At 40.4% G+C, this 22,354-nt stretch overlaps 3 protein-coding genes across 6 annotated transcripts in view; 2 read left to right on the forward strand and 1 right to left on the reverse strand.

The window, feature by feature from the left end:
- Positions 1-1,067, forward strand: part of exd3 (exonuclease 3'-5' domain containing 3) — a 47,618-nt gene extending 46,551 nt beyond the window's left edge. For all 4 annotated transcript variants that reach the window (XM_025062835.1, XM_017038431.2, XM_008324538.3 and 1 more), the window contains exons 21-22: positions 1-113; positions 203-1,067. The exon at positions 1-113 is cut by the window's left edge and continues 242 nt beyond it. In XM_025062835.1, the coding sequence (XP_024918603.1) occupies positions 1-108 (108 nt within the window). In that variant the 3' untranslated portion in view covers positions 109-113; positions 203-1,067. The remainder of the gene's footprint in view (positions 114-202) is intronic.
- LOC103389163 (threonine synthase-like 2) overlaps positions 1-22,354 on the reverse strand; it is a 649,915-nt gene that overhangs the window by 606,254 nt on the left and 21,307 nt on the right. The window lies entirely within an intron of this gene.
- Positions 6,939-14,592, forward strand: nrarpa (NOTCH regulated ankyrin repeat protein a). The gene is made up of 2 exons (XM_008324541.3): positions 6,939-9,707; positions 9,875-14,592. The coding sequence occupies exon 2, from the start codon at positions 10,375-10,377 to the stop codon at positions 10,711-10,713; it is 339 nt and encodes a 112-aa protein (XP_008322763.1). The 5' UTR covers positions 6,939-9,707; positions 9,875-10,374; the 3' UTR covers positions 10,714-14,592.

Genomic DNA, 22,354 nt, shown 5'->3' on the forward strand with positions numbered 1-22,354 from the left:
GTGTTCTGGGAGGGCTCTCACTTTGGGCGTGTCCTCTCAATGTTTCAGGATGTTTTACAGATAACAGACGCCGACACTGACTCAGTTACAGCCTTGCAGCAGCAGTGAACCACGTAAGATGCATTTACGCCGCCTGAGTTTTAATTATGGTGAAAAAAAAAAAAACATCACCGTCATCTTTGATGTGTTTCTTTCCTTCTAGTCTCATTCCTGTTGGTCCTGGCAGTACGAACTCTTGTGGTGGACCACACAGAGCTTTGCCAATTTCCTGGGACACACCTGGTCTTACAGGATGATTGTCCTCCTCACTGCTGTTACCAACAGTGTTCAGACTTCCTTGTTGGTTAAAGAGTTTTCTCAAAAATGAGTTACTTTACTCATGGGCTTAAAGTTGAATTAGAAGGATTTGTTAGCCTGCTTTCTTTGATCCTTAGTAAATCTTCACATCAGGTATTTTCAGGAATTTAACACTTTTTATTTGTCATGGTACATACGAAGATGCTGTAAGCCCACAAGTTTTCTTTTTCTTTTTTTTTTTTTAATTAAACTTGTTTCTCTCCACGTCCTCCAATTGACTTGAAACACTCCTCCAAGAACGGTTTACAGGTCACGACCTAACTCTCAGTCTTTCGTCTTAGGACTGAAATCCAGTTAATGTTTTTTTCAGTTTTGGTGGCTCACAAAAGGATGGTTTTTCAGTCCATAACAGGGCAGCATATACAGTCCATTCAGGCTCCCATTCACACCTGTACGGTCAAGTTAGAGTGAATAGCTCTTTTGCACTGTGGGAGAAAACCAGAGTACCTGGAGAAGAAGTGGGAGAACATGTTGTGTGAGTGGATTGATCAGTGAAATATATTATTTTTAAAATTCTTTTTCTAAAACTTGTCATGCTGGTAAATACAGTATACAGTTTAATAATGACTAGACTATTCTTTTGGTCACTTTGTTTTTTATATTGTACACTCTGATTTTTTAAGGTAATTTCATGCCTGTTTCAGGTCTGTTTTTCAGGTTATAACTTTAAATCTGTTAATAAATTATTTTTACTTTTGCTTTTGTTATAATTCTGTTGATTTTGCGTTATTCAACAAAGCAGACAGTGAACAGATTGATGAGATCACCGAAGCTCCTCTGAAGTTTGTCACATGTAACGTTGAGAGTGAGGGGGTTTTCTGCCCCCAGGCTCCTGCACTGACAGGTCAGAGGGTAACCCAACACTGACACTGCCTGAATCCCTCCACATTATCTCAGACCTTCTTCTCTCTCTCACTCTTCTCTTGTCATTCGCCCCACACTGGATTACTCAGATCTCGGAAAAGTTGTCGCCCAAAAGGGTTTTTTAAAAAAAAGTGGAAAATGTTACAGATACAGATTTCTCCAGTGTCATCTACACAGCATGTGCTTGATGCTGACTTTGAATCTTTTTCACACTCCCTGAAAGAGGCCCCAACCAAAACCAGATGTGCTCTGTGTTTTATTGATCACTTGCAATTTCGTGTGAAGTGCTGCTGTTATTCCCACAGACAGGTTGAACTTTGGATCACCGCTACAGCATATGCAGAGAGCTGCCGTGTCACGAAGATGTATGCACAATGGCCAGTGATAAAAGATATATATACATTGTAAATTTGTTGTCAAACTTCATCATATAAAAAAGTATATTTGGCTATCTATATAACTTCTAATTGCATCTGGTCAGTAATGGTATGTTATCTTTGGCTAACTGTTACCTTGTGGCCCAAGCCATACTACATTGTGGGTACTTTTTTAAACAATTGCTGAATGTCACTTAAGTGTCATTCACTTTTAGCGAAGTCAGAATTATACTCACTATTTCTTATCTAGGTTTTAGTACTTTGTTTGGCAACATTTGTTCATATTTTGCTATTTTCTTTTCTAATATTTAACCACCAGGATAATGGTCATTATTGTTTATCTATTTCTTGTTAAAATACCTTTTTGCCGTATTCTTTTTACTTTAAGCCTTGTGTGTCTTTGTTAGTATTTATCTTCTGGCAAATTTGGTTTATGTTTTTGCTGAGGTTCAACCATTGTTGTTTAAACAAACATTGTTTTCTATTGTCCTTTGGTTTATGGTGTATTTCTGATTTATTTTGAAAAACTATGTCCTATTTAATATCTTTCCAGTGAAATAGAGTGGAAAAGATAAACTGACTCTGGACAAGAATGCAGACATTATACAACATTTGCTGAAAGGCTGTAACTTGAAGAGTTCATTCACTGCAGGGGAAACATGTTTTTCTCTCCTGTTGCAGAATGTGAGGTACAAACAAGGTCAGTAAAATTACACCAACCATATGGCAGATACCTATAATACCATTTTTATCTCCTATGTACATTATCTATATTATCATATGTGAACGATACAATTTCAAAGGTGTTAAAGTGACTTCTACTGGTCATTGTTGCTGGTTCTGTGTGAACCTGCTGAGCCCTGATTATATCTGACATCTATAGGCTGTCACACTGTTCTTTACCAAGATCATGTGGATTATGTCAGTGACGAACACAGAGCACAGGTGATGTCCTAAAAGCAGCCTCCAGGGGACGCAATGTGTGTGTGTGTGCGTGTGTGTGTATATATCTATATATATATACGTAAATATACATATATGTAAATATATATTTATATTTATGCTTTTCTTATCTTAAACAAAGCCTAGTACAGTTTAAAAATTACTTTAATATTTTGAATGTAATATTAGGCTAACCCCTCTCTAGGCCCCTCATGGACTCATTTAGTGTCTCAGCCCCCTTATTAAAGGCCTCTGTGGTAGACTCATCAGATGATTCAGACAATATCTTTGTGTAATTACAAGTAAATGTTGCCCCAAACCACACAGTTCTGGAGAAGTATAAAATTAAGGCAAAAAAATAAATAAAAATAAATTAGTTTATATTTAGAAAAAACAATAAATACATACAAGTTAGCTAAAAGTTAGCTTTATCTGTTAGTGGTTTACAAACAAAATCTAAAAGTCAGTTACGATGTTTAAGGGATATCCTGGAAATAGCTCCAAGTTAGCCATAATTTAGCTTGAAAGTAAACCAAGAAGTAGACAAAAAAAGAGTAATAGTAGTTAGCCTAGAAGTAGCTGAAAGGAAGCCTATTTAGAACACATACCTAAAATTACCAGGTAGTAAAATTGCTTTACATTGTTAGAAGGATATTATTGTTTAGCAAATGGCTAATGTTAGCTTAAAACTAGCCCCACTCCATTGGGTGTATCTAACCAACTGGTGTTTTTAGCACCGACAGTCAGTTTTTGAAAGGCAGCAAAAAGAGAATAAAAAACAAAAACAGTTCAGTTTCATTAATACTTTTATTCGTTCTTTTCATATGTGTCAGGGAAACAAATGTCTTCATTTTTTTCTGTTTCCATTCAGGTGTGAGAAGAAGTTAGTGCAGGTCTGATCAGAGCTGACGTCAAAACACAGGCCGGAGCTTCATTAAAAACAGCAACAGCAAAAGTGGTAAATGTTTTTGTAACCATTCTTTTGTTAACAGCTCAGGCTGAAATATGAATTTTAGCCATCTCATCCGCATTAGTGTTAAATATAACCTGTTGAAAACCAACCTTGGTTGTTTTTTCTATTTGGAAACGTTCCCACTTTTATCTATTAATATCCTAATAATTAAGTAGTAACATTTTTTCTAATTTACTTAAATTATTTTGTTTTAGGATTTTGTAATAATTGTCCAGTTTTTATGAATTATGTTTAGCATTAATTGAATGTGTTTTGTTTAATATTTATTTTTTATTATTCAAGTTTAACTGTATTCATTTTGCAGGCTCCTGTTTGTAGTATGCTACTACACTTGTTTAAGTTCATATTGACTGTTTCTTAAATTACACTTTGCAGTGGAAGAATTTGAACCTAATTTTGTCACACTTTTTTTTTTTTTTTTACATTGTCACTCTGATTCGGAAATATGTGTGTCGTGTCACTTTAGTCCGGTCCCGGTCCCGGTCCTGGTCCTGGTGGTGTCGGCAGCAGCAGTAGCCTGCGCAGTCTCGCTGCCTCAGTCTGCAGCCTCTGTGCAGACTCTGCTCTGCTGCAGCGCCGTGTTATTTGATCCCCGCTCTTTCTTCGCTGGGAAGAAAAGCTCGCCTCTTTCCCACGCTCTGCAGACACGTGGTGCCCAATGAATTGGAATTACAAGCCCCGCCCGCGATGCCATACGTCACACACCTCTCTCTCTCTTCCTCTCTCTCTCTCTCTCTTTCTGACACGAGGAATGTTCATAAATAATTGTGCCAACGCGTCAGGATGAAAAATTAGACTTTTCCTCCTCTGACTCCTCTTTAGCGACACATGCAGGACGGATCACTCACACCACCCAGATCCAGGTTTTCTGGGTCTGATCCTTGGCTGGAGCCTTCTGCTGTCTGGTCTGGACCAGGCGCCTTAACTTGTCCCTTCTTGTGTGCAACCACACACACGCACATGCACATACACATACATACTATGAAACTTAGGAAAAGAGTTTTGTTTATCCACAGACTGGAAGAATGGAGACATGGCCGCTCACATTCAGCCAGAATAGACTGGTCTTATCTTTGTTTTGTTTTGTTTTTCTCAGCTTTTTTCCATTTAGAGCTGGAGTTTTGGAGCCGATGCCCAGGTCAGTCTTATATCTAGCTCAAAGATCTTTTAGGTTCAAGGACCTCCAAATTGATAAAGCAGGGACCTCCTGTTATAAAGTCAGTAATAGTGGCTGTGTGTGTTCATTCAGCATAATGTTTTGGATTCATCTTAATGTGTAAAAAATCATTACATTTCATTGCAAAATTCACCTCCCTCTCGCCATACTCCCTTTGACCCATCCAGCATTATAATTGTTTTTTATTTCTATTATTTATCTCAGGGCATGTGGCATTAATCACATTGGCCCAAGGTAGCCTAGCAGTAGCCTAACATTGCTAAATGCCAAAATAGCTTTAAGAAAGTTAATTTTTAATCAGAAATAATAACCAAGCTTAAGTCCTATGTGACAAAGTGCTAGTTAGATTAGCCATAAATTTGACAAAAGTTTACTTAAAGTTAACTGATGAACAAAGAGTAGAAAGCAGAAAAAACTGGAAGTAAGCAAAGTACAAAGTTTAATAACAGTGTCTTGAAAATTATTCCAAGTGCATCAGGGGGTTTTTCAGATCAATGAAGTACATGAACATGACCTTAAGGGCCACATTAATGCAGTCTAGGTGCAGCGATTGGCCCCTGAGCCAGACTTTAGATCATCTTTATAAATGACAGAGGGGATATAGTGTGATTGAGAGAACTTAAAATAATATTAAGATGTACAGGACATCTCCTTTTGAACTTGCCTGAATTGTGATTTGCATCATTTGAATGTAGCTGTTTTTTTCACTCCCCTGTTTCACAGAAGTAAACAACTGATGATGATGAAGAGAGGGATTCCTGTAAAACCAAGTATTTGGGTTCTCCTTGAACAAATATAACATCAGTATCTCTCTCTCTGGATAAAGAATAGACGAAGGAGACGGGAGGTGGTGGAGTTTGGAGGAGGTGCAGGAGGGGGAGGAAAAGGGGCAGGGGGAGGAGGAGGTGGCTGGTGCCAGAGGAGCACAAATGCCACAGAGTTTGGGGGAGAACTCTTCCAATCTGAAGCAAACTTTTGGCTCCTGCGGTCTGTGCAAATGTTTTCCAAGTGTCCAGACGCACTGTAGCCAAGCTGTGATAGCGGACAGATGTTTCTCATTTTCCAGAAGATGTTCTGCTGCACCATTCACTAACCTTTAACAGCACACACACACACACACTAAGCCACATGCTTTACTTTAGTGTGAGAACTTTGAAACTACCACATCCATTTTCTAAGTAGATTTGTTGTGGTGACTACTACAGTATCACCTTCAAACATATAGCATTCATTTTCTGTACAATATTGTGTTGCAGCATTTGCAGCTGTGGGACATTATTACACTGGACCAAACAATAGGAAAAAAATAAGGGATGCAGTAAACCTGTTATCGAGACCATAGTTGATGGTCTCGATAACTGGTTTACTACTTACTACTTTTATAAACACGTCGACAATAGCTCGTTTCTGATCCCATTGTGACCCAATTTCCCCGGTGTGGGATCAATAAAGTATAATCTAATCAAGTCTAGTCTAATCCAATCTAATCTAATCCAGTCTAATGTAATCTAAACCAAGTGAACATGTAGCAGGAATACAGGTAAGCCAAAAATACCAAGCGTTTACTAAAAGATAGCCCAGAGCTTTTCAAGAAATATATATAACATGTATGTGTAATTTATATATATAAATTAAGGGGGAATAAGACAATGGGAACAAAAAGAACTGATTGAATTAACATAAAGATCCATTAATTGTTTTTTAGTGATTCGTCTTCTCTGTGTTTGTTCTGCGTGCACACTTTATTCTTTTGCATATTCTTTAGAGGAACGGCAAGTAAAATACTCTGACGTTCTTTGTGTTCACTTTCTCCTCTGCTGTGTTTTTCTGTAGGTGTTTTGAAGAGTCGACCTCAATTGTGCATGAGCTGTTCTGCTGTCTCTCCCACGCTGCCTGATGCTCAGCTCACACACACACACACACACACACACACTGAGCAGCAGATGTAGCCACAGACATGAGCCAAATGTACAGTTGAGAGTCACACACACACAGTGTGGGAACAGAAGACGGTGTGAAAGCCACCTAACCTTTAGAGCAGAACGTGGTTTATAAAGTGTCACACCCAGATGTTGAAATGAAGCAACAACAGCCCCCAGAGAGGCTGATGGGAGTTCAACCTGCTGCTGCTTCTGCTTCTGCTGCTGCACACGTGCATTCATGTGTCACATTAACCAGCTGATGTGTTTTTATTGTTTTCTTTTGGTTTAAATGCTTCTCCGTTCCTTCTCAAAATGTAGATAAAACCCCTCTCTGTAGCTCAATCAACCCTGGGTGTTAGCCTAGGTTGGTCACATGTACACTAGTAAATGTGGACCTTTATACAAATTAAGTACATGTTTAATCAAAAGGGCACCTAAAGAGCTTTTTATTTGGACCGGGTGTTTAAAGTGAAGTGATTTATTTGTCATTGTGACACAGCACACCACTGCACACAGTGAAATGTGACCTCTGCCTTTAACCCATCATCTTAGTGAACAGTGGGCAGCTTTAGAAGAGCGCCTTGGGAGCAGTGTGTGGGGACGGTGCCATGACCAGAGCACCTCAGTGGTAACTTGCTGGTCAGTGAGAGCCTGCGACCTTTTTTTTTTTTTTGCTTGTACATCTCATAGAATCTGTTATGTGTTTCTACATTCCAAGGTGTTTGGGTTCGTAGCTTCTTCTTCCCCTCAGTTTCTGTTGCCCAACAATATCTGGGTTTGAACCAAGTGGTCCGACCACGAGATGGACCAAAACTCTAAACATTTTTCCAAATGTGTAGTCCTCCGGTCACTCAGAACAATCCATATTTGGACTGGTAGTGCTATTTTGTGGCCCACATATTTTACTATTTGTGTTGTACTGTAAGGCTCTATATATAGTTGTTTTTTTTTTCTACAGCCCACTTTGCACTCAGAATTATGTAATATTTTTGTACTTTCCTTGGTTCTGCTTTTTCTGTTTATGCTCTTTTTTTTAATCTATATTTTGGTGTGTGTTCATACTTGTTGGACTTACCTGTCACTGTGAGGTCATGTGTTCTATGGGTTCCAGGTTCTCCCTCTGACCTGGTGCTGTCTCTACATCAGAAGACATGGTTTATTTGCACATGTATTTACTCATATAATTCTAGCATTTCTGCACAAGTATAGTAAGTATTTGTACTCTCAAGAATAGCTCATAGTTTAATCAGTGGTATTGTACCTCATAAAAAAGGCTAGCCTAGACTTTTAGCAGTAGTATTACGCTTTAAAGGTATTGTACTTCACAACAGTTTTAGCAGTGGTGCTACACTCGTGTATATTCAGCCCATTGTACTCTCTGCACCTAAGCATTTCCTCGGCGCATGTTAGAGACCTGTGCGCACGAGTACGCGCACAATCGCGCGCTTCTGCGCACGCACGGACACCCAGTTCCCACGGTGTCGGGGGCAGTGAGGAGGGGCAGCGGAGCCGAGTGTCAATCTGCGCACAGCGTCACCTCTTTTCACTTGCAAAAAGGAAGTAGCGCCGGGCTTTTGTTATTTGAAGTCCCACCGTCCATTGAAAAACAACTGGAATATATCCGCACTTTATGATTGAAGCAGCCGCCGCACAGGTGCTTTATGTGGACCGAAAGAAAGAAGGAGACACTCAGATCTCCGGTCCATTTGGAGCGAGTGTTTTTTCTTTCTTTCTTTTCTTTTCTTTTTTCTTTTTAGGTCACTGACATTCTGGTTCACTTCAGGCTGTTCCTGTCCTGACAAAAGGCTGAAAAAAATGACGTTTAATGTGCACTAACTATCTTTTTCACGTCTTGTCTGCCTTCCACCTGTGAACATTAGGATTTAGGAATACATGCAGCCATTTTATATATTCAGAATGGACACGGGGATTTGACAGAAATATAGGAAAACTGCGTAAATCGAGTTTGTCACAGGAGGCCAGATTAGCTGGACTCCTGCTCTGATTTCAGCTTATTCAACTATTTACTCACACGAAACTCACATTATATATTAAAAACCACATATATTTTCACATTTAACTCCGATATCCAACGTAAACACAATACAAAATATGTGAATGTCCAATTTTTTGAGTGAGTCACATATTAAATGAAAACCCATATTTGTCCAGTTTGAGTCCAAAAGTGACCTTGAACCCAGAGCAAAATATAAAAAGAAGTCCAATTTAATCAGATTTATGTCACTGAACTAAAGTTATGCATTAACCCCGCAATAATTGTCATTTTGAATCCAACCTGGAACCTACACACAATGAGTATATATGGCAGGTTTTCTTTACTGATGTTTCACTGAATGGATTTTTTTTTTTTTTAGATTAAAACTTTTTAGTCCAAAAAGTGAACCTGAGGACAACAGACGCATAATAATGTCTGGATTTTCTTTATCTAAACCTGTGACTGAACGAGTTTTATGCATCTCTAGTCCAAAACTGACCCTAAACTCAATGGTGCAAACGAGAATGTTATTCACTGCGTTAGTGTCAGGGTTAAATCAATTTACGTGTTTTAATGTTTGAGTCAAAAAGTTGAACCGATCAAAAATCCTCTTCTTTACAGAGCCCATGCGTAAAAATCCTTCACACTTCCGCTGAGATTGGTCAGTTTTATGACGACCTCCTGGTGGAGGATCTCCTGTGATCGGCTCTAGATCTCAGGATCCATTTGCTGCGGGCGTCCCCGTTGAATATTTCTGCAGCAACTTTATGTGCGAGTGTGTGTTTTCTGGCTCCCCTCCCTCGCTCCCCCCGTCGCTAGACCGCACCTCCTCTTGCTCCAAAATTCACAGGGTCCTTCTGGTCCCTCCCTCTAACCGAGCCGGCAGCCTATAACCTCCCCGCGTTTCCGCCCATTCCTCCACAGTTGATTCTTTTGGGAAGGTATTGTCATGCATATAAAGGACGCGTAAAATATCCCCCCACAGCGCAGCGCAGGGCAGAGACTCGCAGACGGAGCGTGCACGCCGGAGGACGGAGCCAACGCGGTGGGATTTTTCTACAGGTTTTGCGTAGCTTCTGGACCCGTCCATCTGTCACAGGTAAGGCGTCCCACTCCGCTCACGTTTATAACGGCTAATGTAAGCTTCGGCTCCGTGCGCAACCGCGTGTGCGCACAGGTTTCTGGCTCCCAAAACGTGGATGTGCTGGAATTTGTGGTGCGGTCGGACTCATGAGGACATTTCTTGTCTCTTCTGTCTCTCTCCAGATATCGTGGCCACATGAGCTGCGGCGCCGAGCCGGGACGTGTTGCAAGGAAACAGGTGGGAGCGTTTAAGTTCCGAGGAGCCGGTCCTGTGGACTTAGTGGTCTAGTTCTTCCAAGCCGGAGGTGTCGCTCATCTCCATCCCCTGCCATAGGCTACCTGCTGCTGCTACACAGGGGAAACTACAGCCCCGGGCTCCGGGACCGCTTGAGGACCTCTCAAATATTAACTTTCTTTTTGCACACCGAGTGTGTTGTTTCCGTTATTGTCCTTTTTTTGGGATATACATCCAGTGCGTCGTTCCCCGTCTGCTAGTCCTGAAGAGTGCCTTAAACTGTCCCAGTCCAGTGTGAGACTCTGAGTCGCTCACCATCCACAGGGAGAACACTTCGACATCATCATCAACATCAACACTTTTTTCCTTCTTTTATTATTATTATTATTATTATTAAAATCAGCTTTAGAGTCCAGGCAGGATTACTGGTTCCCCCCAGCATCCAACCATGAGCCAGGCGGATGTGTCGACTTGCTCCGCGCCGCAGAGGGTTTTCCAGGAGGCGGTGAAGAAGGGCAACACCAAGGAGCTGCACTCCCTGCTGCAGAACATGACAAACTGCGAGTTCAACGTCAACTCCTTCGGACCGGAGGGACAGACAGCGCTGCACCAGTCCGTCATTGACGGTAACCTGGAGCTGGTGAAACTGCTGGTGAAGTTTGGCGCAGACATCCGGCTGGCCAACAGGGAAGGGTGGAGCGCTTTACACATCGCCGCCTTCGGGGGCCACCAGGACATTGTGCTATACCTCATCACCAAGGCCAAGTACTCCTCTGGTGCCCGGTGATCTTGTCTCTGCTGTCAGGTAAAAACAGAAAAAAAAAAGAAAAGAAAAAGCATCAGCAACTAAAAGTGGAGAAAGAAACTTAACAACACAACCACAGAAATGTTTAAAAAAATCACCACCGGGGTTTTTGTTTTTTAAAAGAAGCAGCAAAAAAGAACCTGCCATCATCTTAGTTGTGCCAAATGAGCCCCCCCACCCCAGCCCGCCCCCCCCCTTTAGTGGAAACCAGACTCTGCTCTCCTGAGTCCATCCACCCGGGACCGCAGGGTCCGCACACGTTAGCGCAGCGAAACTGTCCCTAAAGAAACAGCATCTGGGTGAATTTGTTGGTACTAAAGCCTTTCTTCTTGAATGTTAAGATTCTCTCTTAGAAAAAACATTAACATCCCAGTGTCTGCTGCTCCGATCACCGCGTGCGTCGGTTGGACTCAGGAGTGCAGCCGGCTCCACTTTTTCAACTTTAACTTTTTTTCATTTTATGATTTTCGCCTCTGTCCTCGTTGTTCTCCTGTTAAAATCCTTTCTAAGTTATTTTATATTAAAATACCGTAAATTAAAAAAACCCACGGCACTTGATGCTTCATGGCTGCATGCTGGAATATCAGAAAGGGAAGACACGGGAACATGAGAAGAAGAATTGTTGCCCCCTGTTGGCAACGAGAGGTTTTGATTTGAGTTGCGGCATTATGTTTTATCACATCCCTCCCACACACACACGTCTGTTATCATCTGTAACAACAACTGACTTCATCCACGTTGTGAAGTACTGTACACAATAGCTTTACTATTATTTTTTTAATATAAAATAAAAGAGAGAGAGAGAGAAGAGAGACCGTGGCAGAGTGAATGGCCTGCTGCAGGTCTTTGTCCACATCCTCTTCAGGCCAGTTCTGATCAGTTCTGCCGACGGTCGTGTTTGTGTTACTTATATATGAGAAAAGACAGAGAGAGCGAGAGAGAGAGAACCGCTGCTTACGCTTTGTATCAGATTTAAAGAAAGAAAAAAAAAATCATTTGGAATTCACTTTATAATCTCCTTTCAGTATTTTATTAACATCCTAGTCATCACTGTGAAAGCAGGCTGGGTTTTTGTGTCTATTTATGAAGGTACCTTTAGAAGATGCGTTGTTGAATATCTTGTGGTTCTTCCTTTTCTTCTTCTTCTGTTTTTCTTTTTTTTTTTAAATATATCTTTATATGATATATGAGTGTGAGAATATCTGGCGTGACTCAAAGCTGCTTCAGATAAACTGTCCGCCCTCCTCGTCTCTCCTGAGCACCACCGCTGCAGACATCCCAGAATCCTCCTCTGTTACAGCCTGTTGACCCTCAAGAGGACTTTTCTCTCCCACTTTCTTTGATAAAGGACTGTTGTTTGGTTGCCTTTTGCCAGCTACCTCGACTCTAAAGTATTCTCAAGTTGTTCAGCTGTCTCACCACATTTGCCACTTTTTTTTTTTGGCAGATGGACTTGTCGTGATGCGACTATCTTTGCATCCTCAGTAGGGACAGATTCTTTTACACTACAACCAAACCACTTCCTGCTGTTCTTCCTGCTCTAGGCTTCTCTCTCTCTTTCTCTCTCTCTCTCTCTTTCTGCCTCTTGTTGCTGCCCCCTTCTGTCTTTGTCTTCATCAACCTGTTTGATCTTTTTTTATTTGAAAAAGAATCTTTTTTTTTTAATCGCATGACTTATAAATGCAGGGAGTTTTATTGCACAAAATGCGGAGCCTTGCGCGTCCCCACTCTGTACGGGGGTAAACTGCAGGAGCCAAGGCTTTGGAATAGTTTCTACTACTGAGCAGGACTTATACTGTTGGATGAAGAAGACTTTAAGAAATCACATGACTGTTGCAGGATGTCACAGTTCAAAAAAAGGAAAAAAAAAGTTTTAAAAATTTGGTTCCGTAAACTTTGCCTGCTGCATTTTGAAAGTCATGGCGCCCTAACATTTGTATCAATGCTGCTTGTTTGTGTTTTTAATTTTTATAATTGTTGTTGTGATTTTTTTTTTATCAAGCCTACTGCTCAAATGGCCAACAGTTGTACAGAAGCTTCACAGCAGCACTGGTCCAGCTCAGGAGAAGCTGCTGTGTGTGTGTGTGTGTGTGTGAACATGTGTGTGAGAGAGTTTTAATATTGTATAAGAAACAGATTTGAAGACCAAAAGAAGTCTAATGGTGCTTGTTGTCAGTGAGGGTCCATGTAAATTCATATTTTTATGGGAATAATTAAAAAAGTAATCATCTTTGAAATTAGAAGATTCAACTATTTTCTTAAAAAGTCAAATTAAATTATTTTTTTTCCGCAGAGAACAGAAGTTGATTTTCTAAATTCCTGTTCTAATAATGGGGGAATGAAGACAAAGCTCTGCATTGAGGAAGTAAAAACAGGTGTTTTATCAACTCTTTCTCTTTAGAAACATATAAATGCCTCCTATTACAGATTCAATATCCTTTTTAAAAATGATCACTGCCATAGTTAGTCCAGGTAAAATCAAATACACTGGAGAACTACATTTGATGAACACATCACTAATAATATTGACTATATACATTTTCCATCAAGTCATATTTAGAGGAAAACAGAGATAAAGCACTACAGGAGATTGCTTTGTTTCCTATTTTCTACTAAATGGGATTAGGACATACCAAAAGTGACACCGTATATAGATTTCATATTGGGAAAAACATTTAAGAAGAAGTAACCTTGTAAAATAGATGACTGCTGGTCTTCTGCTGAGTCCGTTTCTTATACACAGTCTGTGGTTTGTGGTGTCAAAGTGGCAGCAGGTGCATGTGCTTCTCCTGAGGCCTCGTGTTGCTGTGTTTTCACAGTCCTCCAGACTGAGAACTGCCTACGTTCAACAACCCTTGACCCTCAACACATGCACACATACACGCACACATGCACACACTCATACCCATCAACCTGTAACTCAAGCGATAGATCCACCACATCAAGGTATACATCTGGTATCAATATGCATTGCTTGTTCTTAAACTTGATGGGTTTGTTTTTTGTTTTTTTAGTCTTTTTTCTTTTCTTTTTGTTTTGAATATTGCACTGATGACTGTTGTTGAAAAAAGGTTGGCTTTTATGCGTCAACGTTTGTTTAAATTTTTTTTTTTCTGAATAGAAAAAAAAGCAAACACAACAAAATACTATTGTATAATTATATGCTCCAGGTGATGATGTCCTAACATGTGTCACTTTGTGGGAAAAAGAGAACGTGATGTTCTTTTTAAAAAAAACAAAGATCCTTGTATCTCTGTGATTGGGTGTATGTATATATACATATGGATATATATATATCAACACTGATGATGATGATGATGATGGTGGTGATGATGATGGAATGTCGGGGCACTTGTTCCCAAAGTGCCATCTTCATGTTTTTTTGAAAGGAGAATAATACATTTGATGGTAAAATCATTGTAACATGATTAAAAAAATTGCACGGTTTTGTGGTCATCTGGTCTCCAGGGTCATAACATTTATGACGGAAGGAGCCGACGGCCGGATTGGTGTACATGAGTGAGAAGAGTTTTCTTTTCTTTTTTTTTTAAAGTAAAATAGTGCAGATGATGATGATGATGATGTTGTTGTTGATGATGATGGTAATGTCTTTGGACAAAGTTGAGTTTCTGCTCTTGCTTCATTTCAAGCAGGTGAGGAACCAGTCAGAGTGACGCAGATGTTCCATCGTGTTCGGCTCTGTATGTTTGTTTGTTTGTTTGTATTCTTTTTATTTTTCCTTTTTTTTTTCTCTCCTGAACGTTTGTAACACTGTGATGATGACATGACGTCATGTGGAGATGAGTGCTGTATTATTTTTGTACGTTTGTGTACAAGCCAGTAAAGAAATCATTAAACTCCCATCAAGGTGTAAGAATACGTTTGTTCCCAGAGATTCAAACGCAGTAAATAGAAAATATAAATGTGGAAATGCACCGGAGAGCTGGCCGATCTGTTATCTGCGTAACCTTCCAAATATTTACAGACAGGGTCTCATCGTTTGTGCATTGATCTCCTGTCTGCTCTCACAGTAGAGCGGGAAATCAAAACTTTCTAGAACAATCTGTTATTATGAAAATAACAAAGCTCTTCATATTTACGTTCCCTGTTCCCATCACAGAATGTTTTCTTTATGGAATTCTCATGGAGGTCTTCAACACCAGGTCTCAACCTGCTTCTTTGTCTCGTCTCAGGAGTGAAACTGTTACATTCCTTTTCTTTTATTCTTTTTGGCAGTTTTGCCAAAAGAAAAGTAAGAAGAAAATCTGCAATACTTTCATCGTGTTTCCATTAAAGTTTGCTTAAAAAATTATATTTTGTCAGAATCCTGGAGAATTCAGATTTGGATCGAAACTTGTTGCAGTATTTTTCACCGTTCGAGTTTGGTTAAAAAAGTTGACGTTGACTGTGATTTCACAACTGTCGCTTGGAGACATTAAACCTAACACAGTTCAAGCCTAGATGATGATGAAGATTAAACATGTCAACGCTGTGGAGACGTGTCCTCACGTGTTTGAGTTCTTCAGACACCTTTTAAGATTTTGGTGAAATGATAACAACTGTCTTCGAAGTATTTACCAAACCTAGTGTAAAAGATTTAAGGTTTCCAGCAGTGTGTGGTCAGTATGTTCTCAGACTTAGCAGTGGATAAAGAAGGATCAGCTCTCAGCTCATAATCAGTGCTGAAATGGTCAAAGATGATTCTGTGTCCTCCAAAAAGACACCATGTTTTTTCAGAACCTGAGTTCATCAGAGATTCCATGTGACCATGGAACAGTGAATCGACATTTTAGCTTGGTTTTTGTGTTTGTTTCTGTCAGGAGGACACACCAGTGGACTTCAGTCTGCAGGACTGTATGTGTAACTGACTGATCTGCCTGCAGTCTAGATTTGTCCCCTCGAAAAGAAAAAGTCAAGGTTTTTACTAATATTTTACATTTTCTTGGTTGCAAAACACTGCAAATTAAAGAAAAGGGAATGTGACCCAGAGGAAAACAACTATTTCTGGGGTGAATACGGGTTCCAATTCTTTAAGTTCTAAAATGACCAACACTAACAGTTCTTTTCTTTGTCCCTTTACTTGACAGATAAAACTTCAAGTGCACAAACAATGTAGAGTTTTTACTGTATTAACCCTATAAAACTATGTGCCATTTTTGAAATGTTGTTATGTATATTTCATAACCATCTCAGTTCCAGATATTTAGAATTTACTTATGGTTTTTTTTAGAAAAATATGTCAGGCTTCACAGTGTTAAACATGTGACTTTTCTGGGAGAGACGTGTTTTCCTGACTCCCGGCCTCCATTCCTGATTATCTCACAGGAAAAAAAAAGTCTGTTTGGGAAACACCACCCCCCTCCTCCCCTTCCCTGTCCTCCCCCTCCCTGTCTTCCTCCGAGCCGGGCCCAGCCCAGATCCCCATTCTCTCCTTTTGTCATTCATCTGGCCTCATCCTTTCACTGCTGGGATAAAAGAGCCCGGTGCATTGTGGGTAGGCTGGGTTTTAAAGAAGGGTCCCCTCCCCTGTGTCTGTTGTGGGAGAGCTGGTTTTATGTTACCCCCACACACTCACAAACCTCCCAACACACACACTCTCCCCTCGCCTCTCTCCTGCTCTCTTTCTTAGCAGGAGTCCGTTGTGCTCCTCCATGCTGGAGTGCGTCTCCTTCTCTTCATCTCCTTTTATTTATTCTATATTCAACTTATTTCTCTCATTTCACTCTCTGCTTTCTGGCTCTGTAATATACTCACTTGTTTATTATCAACTACTCACTCTACAGCCTCACCTAGTGGAAGAGAAAAAAAATCTTATTGTGATTATTTCATATCGGGTATTTTAACGATTTTTGTTGTGTTGTTGTATAAAGTACAAACTGTGGCGCCATAAAAAATGGGCAGTAGCCATAAGGTTGGGGAATGGAAGTCCATTGAAGTACAGTGTGATTAAAGGAAGTAGAGAATAACAAGAATATAATTGGTGTCTATGGGAAGTTAGTCACTGTTTTGGTAAATTGTTATCCTGTTTAGAGGGAACGTGAAGTTAAAGCAAGATTAGAATTTGTTTCAACCAAACCTGGAGCACATTTCTTCAGAAGTGAAGACGGTAATATCATCTGTGTAAAGATCAACTCACAGTTTAGTGAGTTTGATATCAAACCTTTCATCATTAATAAACAAGATGAACAGCAGTGGTCCCAGTAACCTCAACCGTCTGGGTCAGTTTGGTCAATCATTGAGAGTTCAGCGTTGGTTCTCTCACTGGTTTCTGTTGTTCTGTGGTGAACACTTCTGTTTTTCTCAGGTTTTTAGCATCTGTTTAAGAAAATTCATGCTGATTGAGTCACGTCCTCTGAGGCGTTATTGCACGACTCTGGGAGGGTCGTGGGAAAAGCGCTTTGTCCTTCTACACGTCTGTCCTGCTCAGGTTGCAAAACGAACTGGGTGTCGACCTGCAGTTACGGCAGTGGTGAGATCGAGGAGGCTTAGAGACGTGACGGAAGAAAACATAATCACTTTGAAGAGTCATGTTGAGGTCACGTGTTTATCTTTGTGCATCAATCATCAAGGTGAGACGAGATAAACCCAGAAAAGTTGGAACAATGTGAGATGAGATTGACGAGATGAGATGAGGTTAGAAAGGATGGGATTTAGATTAAATGATTTCAACCTGGTTAATCCCAAGGTAGCCGTGGATTAATCGTGATGAATTGTATTTCATTTATTTGCGGTTAATCATGAATAATTGATATGAAGAAAACACTTTTTCACCGTATAATTCTGGCACAGAAAGACAAATGACAGCGGGTAGATGTATTTGCTGTGTTTCACACCTGATTCTATTTGTGACGACAAACAATCTGACGAGTCTGATCTGAAGAGTTAAGAAGGTATTTTAACTTCTAGGTAATATATATGTATATATATGTATGTATTAGCCTGTCTGAGTGTGATGTACAAGACAAGACAGAAGACATCGTTTTCATACCCAGTGTCATCATCAGTAGTCATTATAAAATGGAATGGCTGGAAGCATGAGTCGTCTTATCATTATCTAGACATGTCAAAGCAGGAGAAGTCAGGGGAGTGTGACAGGGATCAGCTGCCTGGAGCCACAATTCATTTGAATAGTCACACACATATGTGGGAACAAATGCCTGAATGCAAAGTAGGGCTAAGACATGGCACGCATTTGGTTAAAGAGCAGGCGCTGGTCCCATGTTCATTCATGTTCATGAGAAACAGCGACAGGAAAGGATATACATTTTTTTTCTTAATTTTGATTAAATGGAGAGTCTGTACTTTTCAATTGATAACAGTATTATTTGATGTTTATTTTGGAATGCACTCATGTGCTAGACTGGATAGGATTGTAGGCCGGATTTGGCCCGTGGGCCGTGAGTTGATAATCACTGCTCTAGTGCGTACCACAATCTCACAGAAATTCTAACCCAAAATCTGTTAGGGTTTGGTCTAGGTTAGGAGTTAGGGGGTTATAGAAATGTTAGCATGGAATTAGCATTAGGTTTGGTTGGAGTTACAGGGTTAGGGTTACAGTAGTCTGAGTGTTAGAATTAAAATTATGATCTGTATAGAGGTTAGGATATTGGGAGTCAGAGTTGGATTGGGTTTAGCATTAATGGTTGGTTGTTAGTGTCTAGTGTTGGGGTTATGGTTTAGGGTCAGGTTAGGGTTAAACTATTATAATATGTTGTGTTTGTTACTGTTATGTTCATGGGTTAGGGTTTAGGTAAAGATAGTTAAAGAGTGATGGGTAAGGGGCTAAAATTTAATTTCTCATTTCTACAGTCCACACCCATGCTTAGACCTATTAACACCGCAAAAAGAAAAGAAAAACAAAGAATATTTCAAAGGAACAATACTGTAGATTCCATACATTTAAACTCAAGTGGAGCAGAAGAGTCTTAGTCTCTGTGTAGCTGTTTAAATGTATGATATTTTTGGCTTGTTTCGACTTCAGGCTGTTGCAGTAAAGTCAGTCCAGAGCAGTGATCGGGCTTCACAGCTCACTCACTCTCTCACCCCTCGCCTCTCCCTCCCTCTCTGCCGTCCTTCCATTCTCTCACTTGTGCAGGATGTTTTTGTTGAGCTGGGTTCCCATTGTTCACACACTCAGTTGGCCGGCCTCCAAGGGCTGCTGCTGCTGCTGCTGCTGCTGCTCATGCTAGGCCCCCTAATAGGTTCTTCATGTGCCTTGGCTTTTCCTCAGCCGTCTTGGTCTGGAGCTGCCTGCTTTAGTCAGCCAGACAATAGCAGGCATTTTCAGAGGAATTCTGCAGAGAGGACAAAAAACATCAGCTGAAGTGTTGTTTACAGCATGGTCTCCTGCAGCATCAAAAACACTGTTGTAGAGGAGAACACAGGCCTGGCATGGCAAACTATTCCAACCTAACCAAAATGTCATTTCATGTTTACAACCCGGGCAGTAAATTCTCTTTTTTGTCTTAATTTAATATGATTTGGAGCCAGCCATATATCCAGACTAATTATCACATCTGCTCTAACTACTTTTTGGCTGTTATGTAGCTCTGTGTTGGCTAACCATCAGCTAGCTTTGTTTTTTTTTTTGTTTTTTTTTTCATTTTATATTTCTTGCTTTTCTAGATTTATCTCTATTTAGCTAGCTATTCATACAAGGCTTTTTATTCTTAATTCATATTAAAATACATTTGAGATGTTTCAGTTAGTTTTCTTTTAATCTTGAATATTTGTGGACAGATGTCTATGGTATATTTACCTAACAATAATACATTTCTCCAGTGTTCAATACTCAATAAACCCTCCCTCCCGATAATTTAGATGTTAAGTATATCATTTAATTTTAATAATTTATAGATTTATTACAATATTTTTTATTTTGATGATTAAAATGACAAACAGTAGGACGCATATTATTATTGACGTCAATCCTCATGGTTCAGATTTAAGAATTTTCCGGTCCATACACGGCCTGTGGGGCATACGTTTGAGACCACTAGCCTAAAGGGACCAGATTTGATGAATCCGGTCTTGGACACATGTCTCTGTCAAGTGACACGTCTCACCTGATCTGTATCTCCACACCAGATCAATTGAACAAGTTGTGACCGGAACAAAGCCCCTAAAACCGATGTGAGGCATATTCATTTAGGCTCTGACACGAGCTGTGCTTGCGTGTGTGCGTGCGTGTGTGTGCGACTTCCTCAAAGTGCCAGTTGATTGCAGCAGTCAAATGTTGAGTGGTGACAGACACATAAAGAGGAACTTAAAGAAACGTTTAACAGTCTTTTAACAATCAGGAAGCAGGCTTCACAACCTGGTGTGTTGTTGGGGTTTTTTTCTTCTTCTTCTTTTGTTCTGCCTGTTACACCCTTGATATTCAAATGCCTGCAGAGTGTTTACCTGACAACTTGCAGCACTACTTTAAAATATAGTGCTTGGGAAATAACCTGATCTGATTATATAAATATTGTTGGCACAGTGTGAACGTCAACATTGGAGGGGTTTCCAAGAGCACAGATGTGATTATTAAACAATGACTTAAAAGTAGTAGTGGAAATGTGTCTGTGCGGATCATTTAAAAATACCACATTTTATACTGGATGTGATGCTGGTTATATGGAGATGCCATACAAATGCGACACCAACGTGAAGGCCTCATGTTGCACACTGACCGCTGATATTGAAGTGACTTTATATAGTACAATACTAAGTCAAATTTACACAACACACTGAATGTTCCATCTGAAAAGAAACACATTTTTAAATGAAATTTTCACCTAGAGTCAGCTCCTACTGGCCACATGTAGTACTGCATGCAAAGGTCAACTTTTGTATTTACAGTCTGTGACATGGCAGGCAATCACAGGTGTCCCACTCATTTTTTGTCCACTTTTTCCCCCTCTGTCCTCAGTACACTAATGTAGCGCCCATGCTAACAGGTTAGCCCATACACGCTGGAACTCGATGCCTATTCAGAATGAGAATCTGAGAATCAATTAATCAATGGCATTGTTGTAAAGTGTGATCTGCATTAGAAAATAGCAGATCTCACAGCAGCTGAGTAAATTTCCCACGGTCCGTCTGCCTTACCCTGGTTCTGTGACATGATGATGTCATAGAAAGTGACTCGGCCAAAAAGACTGTGTTGACACATGTCTGCTGAGCATCCGAACAGACTCTTATTATTTTTTACTTCCATCTCGTCGTGACACCCTGCTCGCTGGGTTGAAGTGTCTTTTACTTTGTTCTCTCTTTAGTTTCTTTGTGTCTTTGTCCAGGTGTCCACTCCCTCCCTCGTCCTCCCGCCCCTGCCTACTGTGTCCCCTTCCACAGTCTTGTTAATTCCTCCCCTTTCTGTGAAAAAAAAAATAGAATAAAAAACTTAAATATTTCATTGATGAATAAATGTTAGTCAAAACGTTCTAAGACAAATGCCAGAAAAAGGTTTCAATTTTGGTTTAAAAAATAGTGTCTGTTAGAATCCTGGGGAAGTTGGATTAAAACCTGTTCCAATAATCTTCATCTGTTTCTGTTATAGTTTGATTAAAATGTGATATTTGCTCAACACCTGACAAAGATATGACGATAAAACTGTTGTTTTTTCCGTTAACATCAGGCACCTTTTGACGGAACTTTTCGACTCCATCTCACACCACATTATACTTGGTTGTTTTGCTGCTGTTAGAATGTTTGGGTGTGTTCACACCTTAAAGCTCAGCGGCTAAAAATGAAGCAGTGCAGGAAATGAGTCGCCGTGTGGTTTTAACTGCTTCGGTTTAGATTCATAGAAATCAAGTAGGTCTGTGTGTGTGTGTGTGTATTTCAAAATAGTCACACATTTTGAGTGTTGAATTTAGTTTTTTTTATCATTTTATATGGTAGACCTGGTCGTAAACAGTCACCGGGACAGAAACGCCCAGTGGTGGCAGCGGTGTGCTTTAGGACTGTTTTTCTCCCTACACTACACAAGGGATATTTACACTGATTTTATTTAAAATTTAATAATAATAGTTCTCATTAGGGATAGAAAAAGATCCGGTGTCATTCATTCACCTTGAAATCTGTTAATATTGTCTCAGAGACACCTGTGAGTCCAGTCAACCGGAGGAGCCACCTGATGATTTGAACCTCCAGTCACTGATGCTGTTAAATAACACGGTTGAACCAAATCCTGCTGATGCTGCACTGTCTGGCCCCGAAATAAAAACACGACCAGTGACAACCACCACTCCTCCACCACCCCTGAAGTCTGGGGGAGGAGGAGTGAGGAGGGGAGTTAAAGAACCAGAGAGAGAGAGAGAGAGAGAGAGTGAGAGAGAGAGACAGGTGGTCGGGCCGATCTCTTCCTTGCCCTCCGCTCCTTTTTGAACTTTCCTTTCATTCTCCCACTTCATTCTGTGCTTCTTTCCATAGCGCTGGTGACAAGGCGCTCCATTCACTGCCTCATTCTTCCACCCTCTCCCCTCCTCCCTGCATCTCCCTCACACACACACACACACACACGCACGCACACACACATACATACAGCTAGAGCCTCGACCCCATCCCTTCCCTCCTGGGTCTTTTGTCTCGCCCGTGGGGGCCTTCTTTAGCTGCTATTCAGCAGCCAGACGGACCGCCC

This window comes from Cynoglossus semilaevis, chromosome 14 (genome assembly GCF_000523025.1).
Source record: "Cynoglossus semilaevis isolate Cse_v1.0 chromosome 14, Cse_v1.0, whole genome shotgun sequence".
Classification (NCBI taxonomy): domain Eukaryota; kingdom Metazoa; phylum Chordata; class Actinopteri; order Pleuronectiformes; family Cynoglossidae; genus Cynoglossus; species Cynoglossus semilaevis.